Genomic DNA, 12,205 nt, shown 5'->3' with positions numbered 1-12,205 from the left:
AAGCTAAAGTAACTTCTGACAATATGCAAAAGCACAATTTTGTCATCCTTTACTGATACTGGCTTATAAGCCCAACATATACAGTATTATTCATGTTTGGTCTGACCAATGCTTAATCTGAAAAAGTGGAAAAGCATAGTTTTAAGATTGCCCATGTCTACAAACTACAGCAAATCTTTAGTTTTTGGCACCTCCACTCATGTATAAATAAAGGACTGAAAGTTGTGCAGTAGGAGAAAAGTTGGTTGAGTGGTTAAGTCTGTGTTTTGTTCATCAGAAGGTTGGGTTTCAAAGTCCCCTCTGCCACTGCTGGGCCTCTGAGCAAAGCCCTCAATCTTCCCTGCTCCAGGGGCATTGCATCATAGCTGCCCCTATACTCTGACCCCAACATCCTAAGCTGCGAAATGAGAAGAAAAGTGCTCTACTGTGCTTCAATGTGTGCTTGTACTGTGTTTTAATGTGTGTGGCCATAATAAAATTTAAAATGTGGTGGGTGAGCCTCATATTCTAATAGTGTTTTTCACGATTATGATTGCAGTGAATTTTTCATCCTGTTCCACATCAGACCACATTGGAGTATCATGCATTTCACCCACCTCTTAAATATACACATAAAGACTGCAGCCAGGCATTACTCATGGTGAACTATTTCAAAGGACCTCCGATTCAGGTGCAAAATCTCTATAAAGCTTCTGAGGTTTTAGGGGGACAGTTCACCCTCATGAACCTCTTGAAGGTCTAGCACATTTGTCATCCAAGAAAAGCCAGATTAGTTTCAGAGAGAAAATATTAATGACACATTTGGGTGTTGGCCGCAGAATATATGTGCAATTATGTAATGTTTCTGTTGTAGAGCTATATCTGTTAACAAGCTCACTCGACCTGCAGAAGGATTGTAATCCTGATTACTGAAGAAATCTATGGCAATGTTTTACAAACCTATCTAGAAACCATTTTTATGAGATTATTGTAGAACTATACATCAGCACATGATATTTGGAAGAATTAAAGTAATGAAAAACAAACCAAATTACTTTGTAGAAGTAATAAACATCTAAAGAGAATTGGTTCAAGAACCCTTATTACTTTCATAAGATTTTCCCCCATCACATTCTCACCCCCTTTCCCCAGATTAAAAATAAATACTAATCTAGCACTGATATGACAAGGCCTTTTCTTTGACAAAACACTTAAATATAAAGCCACAGCATTAACAAAGAATACAGCCAGGATTGCAACCAAATACAAACTTACAGCCAAAAAGCAGGGAAGACTTTTCCATGGGAAAAGTCACAAAGTACTTTTGCCTCACAGCGAATCAAAGCTTGGCCACCTCATATGGGGTAAATCATGGCAGACCTACAACTGAGAGTATCTAGCGTAAGTGTTTTTGGTAGGTGTTCAAATGCATTACTTAATCCCCATCTGTTCAAAGTGAGAAATATTCTATAGTGAGAGGCCTGTGTGCTTTTTAATAAAATGAGAACATTCTTTATATTTAATGACATGTATCATCTACTTTGCACAGCTCACATTGCAGAACACACTGTATTAACACACTGCTCTGTATTTAATAGTATTTAATAGTATTTCACTCCTTTAACTTATATCCTTATTTCTTTATCCTTGCTCCTTGATTTTGTCTATTATTTTACCTTGTACAGTCTCCAACTATTGTTTATGTCTTTATTTGTTTGATACAGAGTCATAAAAAAAACATTTCACTACATGCAGTATTGTGTTTATAGTGTATTGACAAATAAAAGTAGATGTTTTACTTAGTACATAGCTACTATTCTGGTATACTGTACAGTATATGTGTTTCTAAGATATAAAGTTGGGAAAAGGTTAGGCAGTGTTTTTATTTTTTTAAGATAAATTGGGCATCAAAATCTGTTGTTTTGTGTGTCAATTAATATCATATATCCACATATCATATATTCATACTATTTAATATATATTAGGGATTTAACACATATTAGACTTATTAGATTTTATACAGAATGGTGTAACAGACTAAAACATTGAGTTAGTGGCAGATTGGCTATGGGTAGAAATGCCTTGGGTCACAAGAAATTGGCCAAATTAGTTTGAACTGACAGGAAGGATATAGAAACTCAAATGAATCTTTTACCCCTATGAGCAGAAAAGCATCTTAGAATGTACAAAACATCGACACTGAGGTAGATGGATTACAACGGCAGAACACATTGAGTTCTGTACCTGTCATCCAATAACTTTCATATCATGACTATCATGGGCACACCATTATCCAAAAAATTAGCTGAAAATTAGAAAAGCTTTCTTGCTTCAGATCCTTGTTCTTGGCTGGGAGGAGTAGAACCTAAGGTCTGCTGTATAGCCCATCCGCATGAAGGTTTGATGCTGTGCGTTGTACATTCTGAGATCCTGTTCAGCTCACCACGGTTGTACAGTAAAGTATGTTTTTTTTAGTTACTGTAGATGTTCTGTAAGCTTAAAACAGTCTGGGCATTCTGCTCTGATGTAACTCATCAGCAAGGATTTTTTAGCCTGCATTCAACATACAGGGGATTTTTGCTTTTCACATCATTCTGTGAAAATTCTACAAACTGTTGTGTGTGAAAATCCCAGGAATTTCTACTTAAAACAGCCTATCTAGTACTATTATATTTATGCCATGATCCAAGTCACAGAGATCATAGTTTTTCCCATTTCTGAAGTTTAAAGTGAATATTCACTGAAGCGCTTGACCTGATCTTTTGATGATTACTGCCTGATTAGATAACTGTTTGGATGGTCAGGTGTAACTGTGTTGTTTATGAGTGTTTTCTTATGAGTGTTTTGCACCATTAAAAAAAAGTAAACTATTAATGCTAAATGATTGATGGGATGGAAAAAGCTAATTTTTTATGTAGTAGTTTTATGTCGTAGTATCTGCAGCAATTTCATGGTCAAATGAGGTTAAAATGCTGTTGAAAACGAAGTGAGTTGAGTCTGTTTTAGTCTTTTTAAAATTAATCAGGACAAAATTTCTATTTGTATGCTTGTGTAAAACAAATGCCTTATTAATTTCCTAATTTGTATTTTCCTGGTTTATTGTTATTGAAATGAGGAACGATCATTAGATTAGCACTAGAAGATAAGGTCAGCACAGTAACATGATGTTAAAAGGTTACACTTATTAGTAATAAAAAATAAATTATACTAAAGGCTAAAAGATATGTCATTATATGTTGGAAACCATTAATAATCAAATTAATGGATTATATACATTTCTGCTGTACTACCAAAGAAAAATGTAGTTTTGTAGTTTTGTATTTTAAAATGTAAATTGAGGTTTGATGACAGAAATATAATGTACATAACAATAGAGTTGGCTTCAGCGATTACAACAGCAATGAATTAGCACCTTTGTAAAAAGCTTCAAAATCACCAAGACATGAGAATTATCCTGGTGGTGTAATATAAAATTCCTCCTTTTCTCAGCAATATGATGGAATTACAGTTGAGGAAATCCAGCGGCTACATTTTACCCACAATGCATGCTGCCCAGTGTTGTACAAGGAGTTGAGACCTTTAGGATTTCTTGCTCTGTACTCTTTTATAATAACTATGAAACATGACCATTTTGCTACAAACACTGTTGCCTTCCTTACAAGATACTCCTATACACAAGACTTAAATTATTATTATTATTTTTAAATTGTTAAATGACCTCAAATGCCTTGCCTAATAATCAAGTCTAAACATCAGTGAGCTTTTCTGGAATGTTTCACTTTTTTGTTCCTTAGACATTTCCCTTTCCTTAATCTCTACAAGAAATGGAAGTTTATTTCAGGCATTATTCCGCTACATATAGTCTTTTGAACTATATGTAGCGGAATAATGCACCAAACTTCTATTTCTTGTAGAGATTAAGGAGCGGGAAATGCCCCAGAAAGGAATGCCTGCAATCCAGCAGAAATCAAGGAAGTGGTAGACAATACTATTTTTGAGGGATTTGGCATTGACATTGTTAGTATAGATTATAAAAGGCGAGCAAATATTTTATAAACGTACAGACTTGCAATTTTCCCAGATATCAATCAAATCTGTGGGATGTGCTGGAAAAATCCATCTAGACTGCAGTGGTGTCCAATCGTATCTGCAAAGGGGCTATATAGGTGCAGATTTTCATTCCAATCAAGTAGAGCATCACCTGATTCTACAGAAAAAACAAGATCAACTGATTACACATTCAACAGGTGAAATCAGATGCGATTACTGCTTGATGGGAAAAATAACCTGCACCAACACATCAAATTCGAGAAGGGACTGCTCACTTGCTGCCTGATGTATACTTCCAATCTATAAAAGTGCAGATTTAAATACAATCTAGTATAACAAGCTTAAAGCATCTTACATCCAACATGCATACGTCATACTGCCAGTCTCCATTCCATGGAGATTTTACTATAATTCACCACAGCTGTCCATGAAACACAAACCTCATGTGAAGCAACAGTGGTATGTACTAAAGCTCCAGCCACTTAATGCACAAAAAGACTTGCAGACTGACACACTGGTGACCACACATGGAACCGAGCCACAGAGCTTATTCAGGCTTTAATCTTTTCACATTCTAAGTTGCATAACATAAGTGTGTGTTGGTGGCCTGGGAAAACCCCTTACTGGTGGACATTTTCTACTGTACTATATGTATAGGACTGTTCTTGGAATCTGTACATTCATAATTCAACCAGAAGTAATGTTATAGCATTTAAAAAATCTGGTTATCAAAATGGAGAATCGTCAGCTGTTCTGTCTTTGTTATCTCTTCACTATCTGTGAATGAATAATTCTTTGTTTTAATGATATGACAATGCAACTAATCATGGAAATTTTGACAGCTGGTATTTGATTTCAAATTAATTTTGGCACATACGTTGTTTCACTGTGGCACACTGGGTTTTTACAGAAAAAGCTTGACAGCTTGACATTTATTGCATGACAAAAGCACAGTAATGTTTTAAGACATCTTTAGGCAAACGACTGCATTGTTGAACTGCCTCCTTACTAGATTGATTTTTCCAGACATACAGTCAAGTCAGGGTTACAAGGTAGCCTAGCTAATGCCTAAATTAAAACATTTCAGTGTCTGAATGAACTGATAATTATTTTTTAAAGACCACATTTAGTATGCATGTATGTATGTATGTATGCATGTATGTATGTATGTATGTATGTATGTATGTATGTATGTATGTATGTATGTATGTATGTATGTATGTATGTATGGAAGCATGGATGGATGATGGATGGATGGATTGATGAATACAAGCATTTTTACCCCAGGAAATTTCACAATTGCATCTATTGTCATTTGACTTTTTGCATAAAAAAAGCTTTTTAGAAGTGTTACTTAGCTCATGTGAGAATGCTACACATGCATGTACAGGTGGTTAATAAAATTACACTGTGTAGTTATGATTACAGCTCCCATGGTCAAATTTTATGTCAGGAAAAAATAAGATTAATTCTGATGATTGTGGTCTCCCATGAGAGAAGACATGGAAGACATTTGTGAAACAAGGGTGAATGTCTATGTAAGTCTGTGTGTGAGAAGAGAGCAATCCTCCCTATTCATGTTGAGCAAAACAAGATTTTATGAGGGATACATTTTGCTGAATCACCCTTGTTTCCGATCCAAAAGCACAGACATGGGAATATCCTGCAGTGAGCAATTTCCCCATGTGTAACTGGAACTCTTCTTGGCAGATGGCCTTGATTCACTCCTTCCTACACTACTTTCTAATGCTGTATCAGTCTCTCCCTTGCTCAATCTCCCCCATTTTTCCTGTGGATTAAAACTGGTTTTAATCAATTTCACTAAACATGTACATACATCTCAGATTTTAGTAAGTCTGAATATAATATATTATATAAAATATAAAATTATAAAATATATTAGATGAGAGAGAAGGGGAAAGAGAATAAAGGGTCAGTCTGCTGCCAAATCCACTGATGGCATGAGGTCAGGAGGTATGTTTGTTATCACACTACATACATTTTTAATTTTTATATTTATCAATTACCACTATTTTACCACACACACACACACACACACACACACACACACACACACACACACACACACACACACACACACACACACACACAAAAGTAAAATAGACAAGCTAATTATAATTATAGCTAATATATAAGTGTAGCTAATTAATGCTAGAATACATAATGATCTGTATTTGGCCAACAATTACAATAAAACATACATAAAGGTAAAATATGGATACCACAACCCTTTTTTTTTAAATTAATCAAATGATCTTGTAAAGACTTCTATCTAAGCTATCTAGCTAATGTTAGTAACACAGATAATATTAACAAATATTTAATTGTGTCTAACTTGACTTGAGCTTAAATGAGAGGCAGACAGGAGAGGAGAGGGGAGAAGAGAAGAGAAGAGAAGAGAAGAGAAGAGAAGAGAAGAGAAGAGAAGAGAAGAGAAGAGAAGAGAAGAGAAGAGAAGAGATACTCAAGGAAAAGAGAGAGGGGTGTGGGAATGGCAGCATTTCAAATATATCACAAGCATGGGTGGTGCAACAGATCATTCTCACCACAAACATGCTGTCTTTTTATGCATTCTTTTCCATTCTTTTCCTTTTGTTAATTCCCTCATAAATTGCCTCATAAATCATAAATCTCCCCTCTCTCCAAATCTATTGCCTCAATTGTTTTTGTGTAATCCAAACATGAAGACAATCCAAGTGCACATCAACACAATATAATCCTTTAAACAATCTCATTAAAATGAAATGTACAACCAATTTATATATACGCCTAAGATAGTAGGTTGGATTTTATGTCTACCCCCTTTTCTGTGGGAATTTTTTCTTGAAATATGATTCAATTCTATAGAGAGGATCTGGCCAGCTGCTGGTTTCTGTGTTTTTCTTAAGTACTTAATCAAGTGGAAAAATTGTTACTTATAATTCCCTTTATGGGAAACAGGGTGTCTTGTGGGATGACGACATAGTTATGGAAGTTTGAATTTCAGGGATTTTTATTATGGTCTCTTATCAGCCTATGTATGTGAAGTGGAAATAATGTAGAACAGATTGCTTATGGTGATCACTGAAAAGTATCTGGTTTATGATGGATGGTATGCTTTTCAGCTGATCGTATTCAAGATTAACACAAAAACAACAATAAAAATAGGTAGGTTATGGCACTGAACAGCATTAAAAGTACTATGTAGATAAGCTCTTGTACAAGTGCAGACTGGAGTCTGACATCTACAATTATTCTTGACTGTCTGAGTTTCCTTAAGCTCGGAGAAAAGACAAGGAGAAATAGAACTAACTAAAAGTTAGTGGAGAAATAGGACTGGCGAGTTTTTAAAAGTTAGATTTCAAGTTCTTTCCTATCCAGTTCTATTTCTCTTTCTCGTTCTATGTCTCTTTTCCTATAAAAATCACCAAACCAGGATTTTAAAACATCTATCCCTCCAGAGACCCTCACTGACCTGATTACTGGGTGTAAAAATAAGTTACAACTATATAACTATTTTGAAACTGTTAATTGGTGCAACTATTTTATTAGTTCATAAACTCCTATGTAGTGTGATATATATATATATATATATATAAAATAGGATTAGATAAAGTTAAATTGGCTCAACTGGATGCTGATCTGTGTATATTGTTAAAATAGATGTGTCCAGTCATCAAGTTCACTGTTGCCACTAAACATGAGTAAGTGTACTGTGCAATTATCGTCCAACATTTTTGTCACATAGAAATTCTGGAATTATTGCTAATTATATGGTGGCAACTGGCAAGCAGTAATGGTGGATAAAGGTGGCTTGATTTATACACAGGGGCATTGTCATGCTGGAACAGGTCTGTACCTCCTAGGAAAATCTCAATACTATAGCACACAACACCTTACTTTCAACACTTTGGGGCCACTATAGGGTTTTTGCTGAATTTTGTTGTGTACCTAAAACAAAAACGAAATAACAGTAGTTTGTGGACCAGGGCTTTTGCCCATGCCATCCTATAAAAAAAAGGTGCAACAGTTTCTTTTCTTGTCCACTAGATGGGGTATGGGGTAACAGATCTGTCCTGGTTTGATGGTCTATCTTTCAGTAACCATTAATGATCAGGGTGTAGCTGAACCCTATCCTGGGAACAGTCGACTTAAGTCAGGAATACGCCCCAGATTGGACTTCATCACAGCACATCATACGTACAGTACATACACACATTCACTTTTAGCCAGTCCATCTTCTGGAACAGTCGACTTAAGTCAGGAATACGCCGCAGATTGGACTTCATCGCAGCACATCATAAGTACAGTACATACACACATTCATTTTTAGCCAGTCCATCTTCTGGCAGGTTTTTGTGAGGAACACGAGAACCTGGAGGAAGCACAGGGAAACATGCGTAGAAAATACACAATAAAACTCCATAGACAGTCTGGAATATGCTACTCTCTGTTCCAAATTATTATAAAATAAATTCTAAATTTTAAGCACCACTAGATTAATACTTCTACGTTCGGCTAGTAGGTGTCACCTCTGACCTTGTGCTCATTCCTAAACCCTATCCATCCTCATCACTTATAAAGAAAACCTCAACATCCTCATCTCTGCTACAGGCTCTAACCCAGGACCACTAGATTTATTACATAACCTATAATTAAGTTATAAAGAAGAACAAGGGTCCATAACTCGGTCCAGATTCATTAGAGTGATAAAGTGACTGAGAATATTGTCTTTCTGATGCTTCAGCGTCAAAGCGACTGAAGCAAAACCGTTGATTTTAAATTGCAATTTTTTAAAATTATAAACCTGGCGACTTTCGGCTATGACCATTAATGACTAGATGTGGGCGCCAGAGGTGAGACAAGACTGGACTGAACTTTACGCAAATATGGCTGAAGTATAGAAGTACTTCCCGTGTTTGCCGCGAGGGGGAAGTGTTGTATAAGCGGATATTCAGGCTCTCTATACCTAAGCAGGAAGAGGCGAAAGCGGATCATTTTACGTCCGAGCAGCCGCAGGAGCAGAGGTACGGTGTCGACGCTCCCAACTTCACTTAAGAGCGAATCACCTGCAGAACAGAAGCCAGAACGTGCAGAGAGCTGACCTGAAGCTCACACACTGGACTTTCCCCCCACCCGTTCTCACATCATTTAGGCGTTTACTTTCATTTTGTGAAGCTCAGCTTGAGGAAGCGAGACAGAAGACTTGATTGCTGCTCAGATTTGTCCTGGACGTCTCGCTCAGCATGGCTGCGACCACCTGTACCAGGTTCACCGACGAATATCAGCTCTATGAAGAATTGGGCAAGTAAGTTAATGAGCGCACTTTAAACGACATGTGGAAAAAAAACATCTGGATATGAGGTTAATTGCTCAGGATGCTGATTTATCCTTGATCTATTTGGTTACTTTCTACTTGCATTTTTGTCCTTTAAACTCGCGCAAAAAAAAAAAAAAAAAATCCTGTGAAAAATTTCTGTCGTTTTGCAAGAAACATATTTTTTATATGAACTCCGAAGCTGCACTGTCTTAGTGTTTATTGGATTATTGCCTGAAGCACTAAACACCCCCATTGCTTAATAAAACATCAAACCGAGGATTTCTCCACACGTAGGTTACAGTGTTTAGGATCCGTCGCCCAATCAGAGTGAAACAAGCTCTGCTGTGCTGCATTCTGATTGGCCAGCACTGAATGAAATCGTAGGATTGTTATTAATGTATACTGTAGCCTACATGAGAAGATATATGTGAAGATATAATATATATGTAGAACTATTTATATAAATGTGTGTCGGGATTTTTTTTGGAACAAAAAAGAAATCAGTAGTCAGAAGTACTTTTACATGACAGTTCAGCTTTCACTTAATTCTATGTGAAATACAAATTGATATCTTTGTACAGCCAATTGTTTAAATCCCACGAGCCTAACAGATATGTTAGACAGGTAGGTTACCTCTCCAGATCGGACGGCTTACATTAGAGAAGCATACACACACTTTATATAACTGTAAATTCAAATAAAAATGCATTGTTGGTCAGGCAGCACGTTGGCAAAAGGGGTTACATGGGGTTTTCTGGTTTCGACTGACGTTGCAAAAACAAGAGAGTACGTCAATTGGCAACCCTAAATTCCTGATTGAGTGAGTGAATGAATTTTTGAATTTGTGTGAGTGACATGTGTCTGTGTGCCTGCATTGTAATGTACCATGTTTTCCAGGCCTCATGCACAGTATTCCTGGGATAGACTCTGGACACACTATGACCTTGACCAGGATAAAATGCTCACTTAAAAACACAAGAGTAACCTTAGATAAATCACTGATCTGAACCTTTCCGATTTTTGATACCATTCCCTTATGAGTGTCTGGTGAGTACTGGCTGATGCCTGATATTGGTCTAATACTGACATCCTTATAGTAAGGTGACTCTCAGTGGGTTTATGGTGATATGCTTTAAGAAATATGTTTGCTCTGATTGGATGACAAGGTCTCTTTCCTGTATTTGTCTCAGTACTGTTACTCATTATAAGCCTGGTGAACTGCTATTTCTTCAGACCTTTTGAAATAACTATATGCTTAAGTAATCTTAAACATTAATGGATTCATCATGTGCAGAAAAACAAACAAAAAGGAAAACAGACTACCTGGGGGTATACTAGAGGGTGGTGGATAGGGTTTGGCTTTGAGTGGGGTCAGGGGTTAAAATAAGACAGTATAGAGATGTGGAGAGAGACCGAAGTCCGATTTGCATTACAAGAATACATTAACTGAACTGTTCAGTTCAAAATGACACTTAAATGATCCATGAGGGAAACTGTAATGTCTGTGTAGCAGTGCAGCACTTCTATATTAGAAGTGTTTCATGCAGAACTTTACAAAAGTATCAACCATTATAGTTATTAAATGCCCTTTAAATGATCACTTTAAAGCCTTTGATTCTTACTAATGGCTTCAGTTTGTGCATTAACGCGTATTATGCTTATATCTATCATATTAAATTATGTCTATCTTTGCATTAGACACAAAATTGCTTTTTATTGCAAGTGTCTGCTTTCCATTATGAGACGGAGTAACTGACCTCTTCGGCTAGACTATTATAAGCCTATTTATCTATGCATTAAGCAGTTGTTGTGGATTTCCCCCCTAATGTTAATGCTTTTGGGACATTAAAGAAAAGTTGAATGTGATGCCGCGAGGGTTTACAAAGGCAGATTTGGCAAAAGATCTGCCGAAAGAATGTGAGGTTCAAATTAAAGTGTAGAGTCCAGAAGAACAAAAGATTCAGACAGTCTTGGTTTCTGAGACTAAATTGTTTAGTAATGTTGATTCTCCATTAAAAATGCTTCAGAACAAATATTCAGTTAGGAATAAGGTTGGAGCCAGTTTTACTTCACCGTAAATATTTTTTTAACTTCTTGTTAGTTTTTTAATGTCATTAAAATTTAATTTAATGTAATAATTTATGTAATAAAATTGAGAGGGGGATTCCTTTTATGACATCTAAGTACATTTAATTATATCTAATGGCATGCGCATCATCAGACACGCGTTTGCTCCCAACTGATTGATTGAGCTTTTCACATTAGATAACTGAAACATTTTCAGTGCCAGCGTTTATAATAGGGGTGCTTTTCGAATTCCAGACCACAGTCGAATCCTTGAATCTGATTGATCAAAAGCTGTCTGTAACAACAGGACTCTGAAAATAGTGCCAGCTAATAGGCAAATCCCAGATTTATAATGATGTGCTCTTTTTACTCTGATCAGTGCCATAATTTCCATTTATTCATATTATATTATATTATATTATATTATATTATATTATATTACTAGATCTGCTAACTTTTACAGATATGGTGAAGGAGTACCACAGTTTAACTTTGGAGCACATTAGTCTGTGGTAAGACACCCCCCCCCCCCCCAAATAAAGCCTCACCACAACTCCACACCACAAAACCTCCACACTCAACACACTGAAGAATCACAAAAGCTTCCTAGCTTTTTTTACCAAGGAAAATGGAGAATGTTCAGAAAAACGAAATAAAATCCATCCATCAACATGATATTTATAATATTTGTATCATTAATTTTTTATTTTTTTAAGTTGGTAAACAGATAAAAAGTACATGTCACATACAGTACATGCTAATAAAAAAAGAATTGTACTGTGTGATATG

The 12,205-nt window shown here is 36.1% G+C and overlaps 1 protein-coding gene across 11 annotated transcripts in view; it reads left to right on the top strand.

Annotated features, from left to right (window-relative positions):
- Positions 1–9,003: 9,003 nt before the first annotated feature.
- Positions 9,004–12,205, top strand: part of camk2d1 (calcium/calmodulin-dependent protein kinase (CaM kinase) II delta 1) — a 71,984-nt gene continuing 68,782 nt past the window's right edge. For 7 of the 11 annotated variants that reach the window (XM_027169194.2, XM_027169191.2, XM_027169189.2 and 4 more), the window contains exon 1: positions 9,004–9,337. In XM_027169194.2, coding sequence (XP_027024995.1) covers positions 9,276–9,337 — 62 coding nt within the window. In that variant the 5' untranslated portion in view covers positions 9,004–9,275. The remainder of the gene's footprint in view (positions 9,338–12,205) is intronic. The other 4 variants (XM_027169196.2, XM_027169193.2, XM_027169199.2 and 1 more) reach the window with 3 other exon arrangements.

This window comes from Tachysurus fulvidraco, chromosome 1 (genome assembly GCF_022655615.1).
Source record: "Tachysurus fulvidraco isolate hzauxx_2018 chromosome 1, HZAU_PFXX_2.0, whole genome shotgun sequence".
Taxonomy (NCBI): domain Eukaryota; kingdom Metazoa; phylum Chordata; class Actinopteri; order Siluriformes; family Bagridae; genus Tachysurus; species Tachysurus fulvidraco.
Note: the sequence above shows the minus strand (reverse complement) of the source record. Positions and strands in the feature narration are given on the sequence as shown.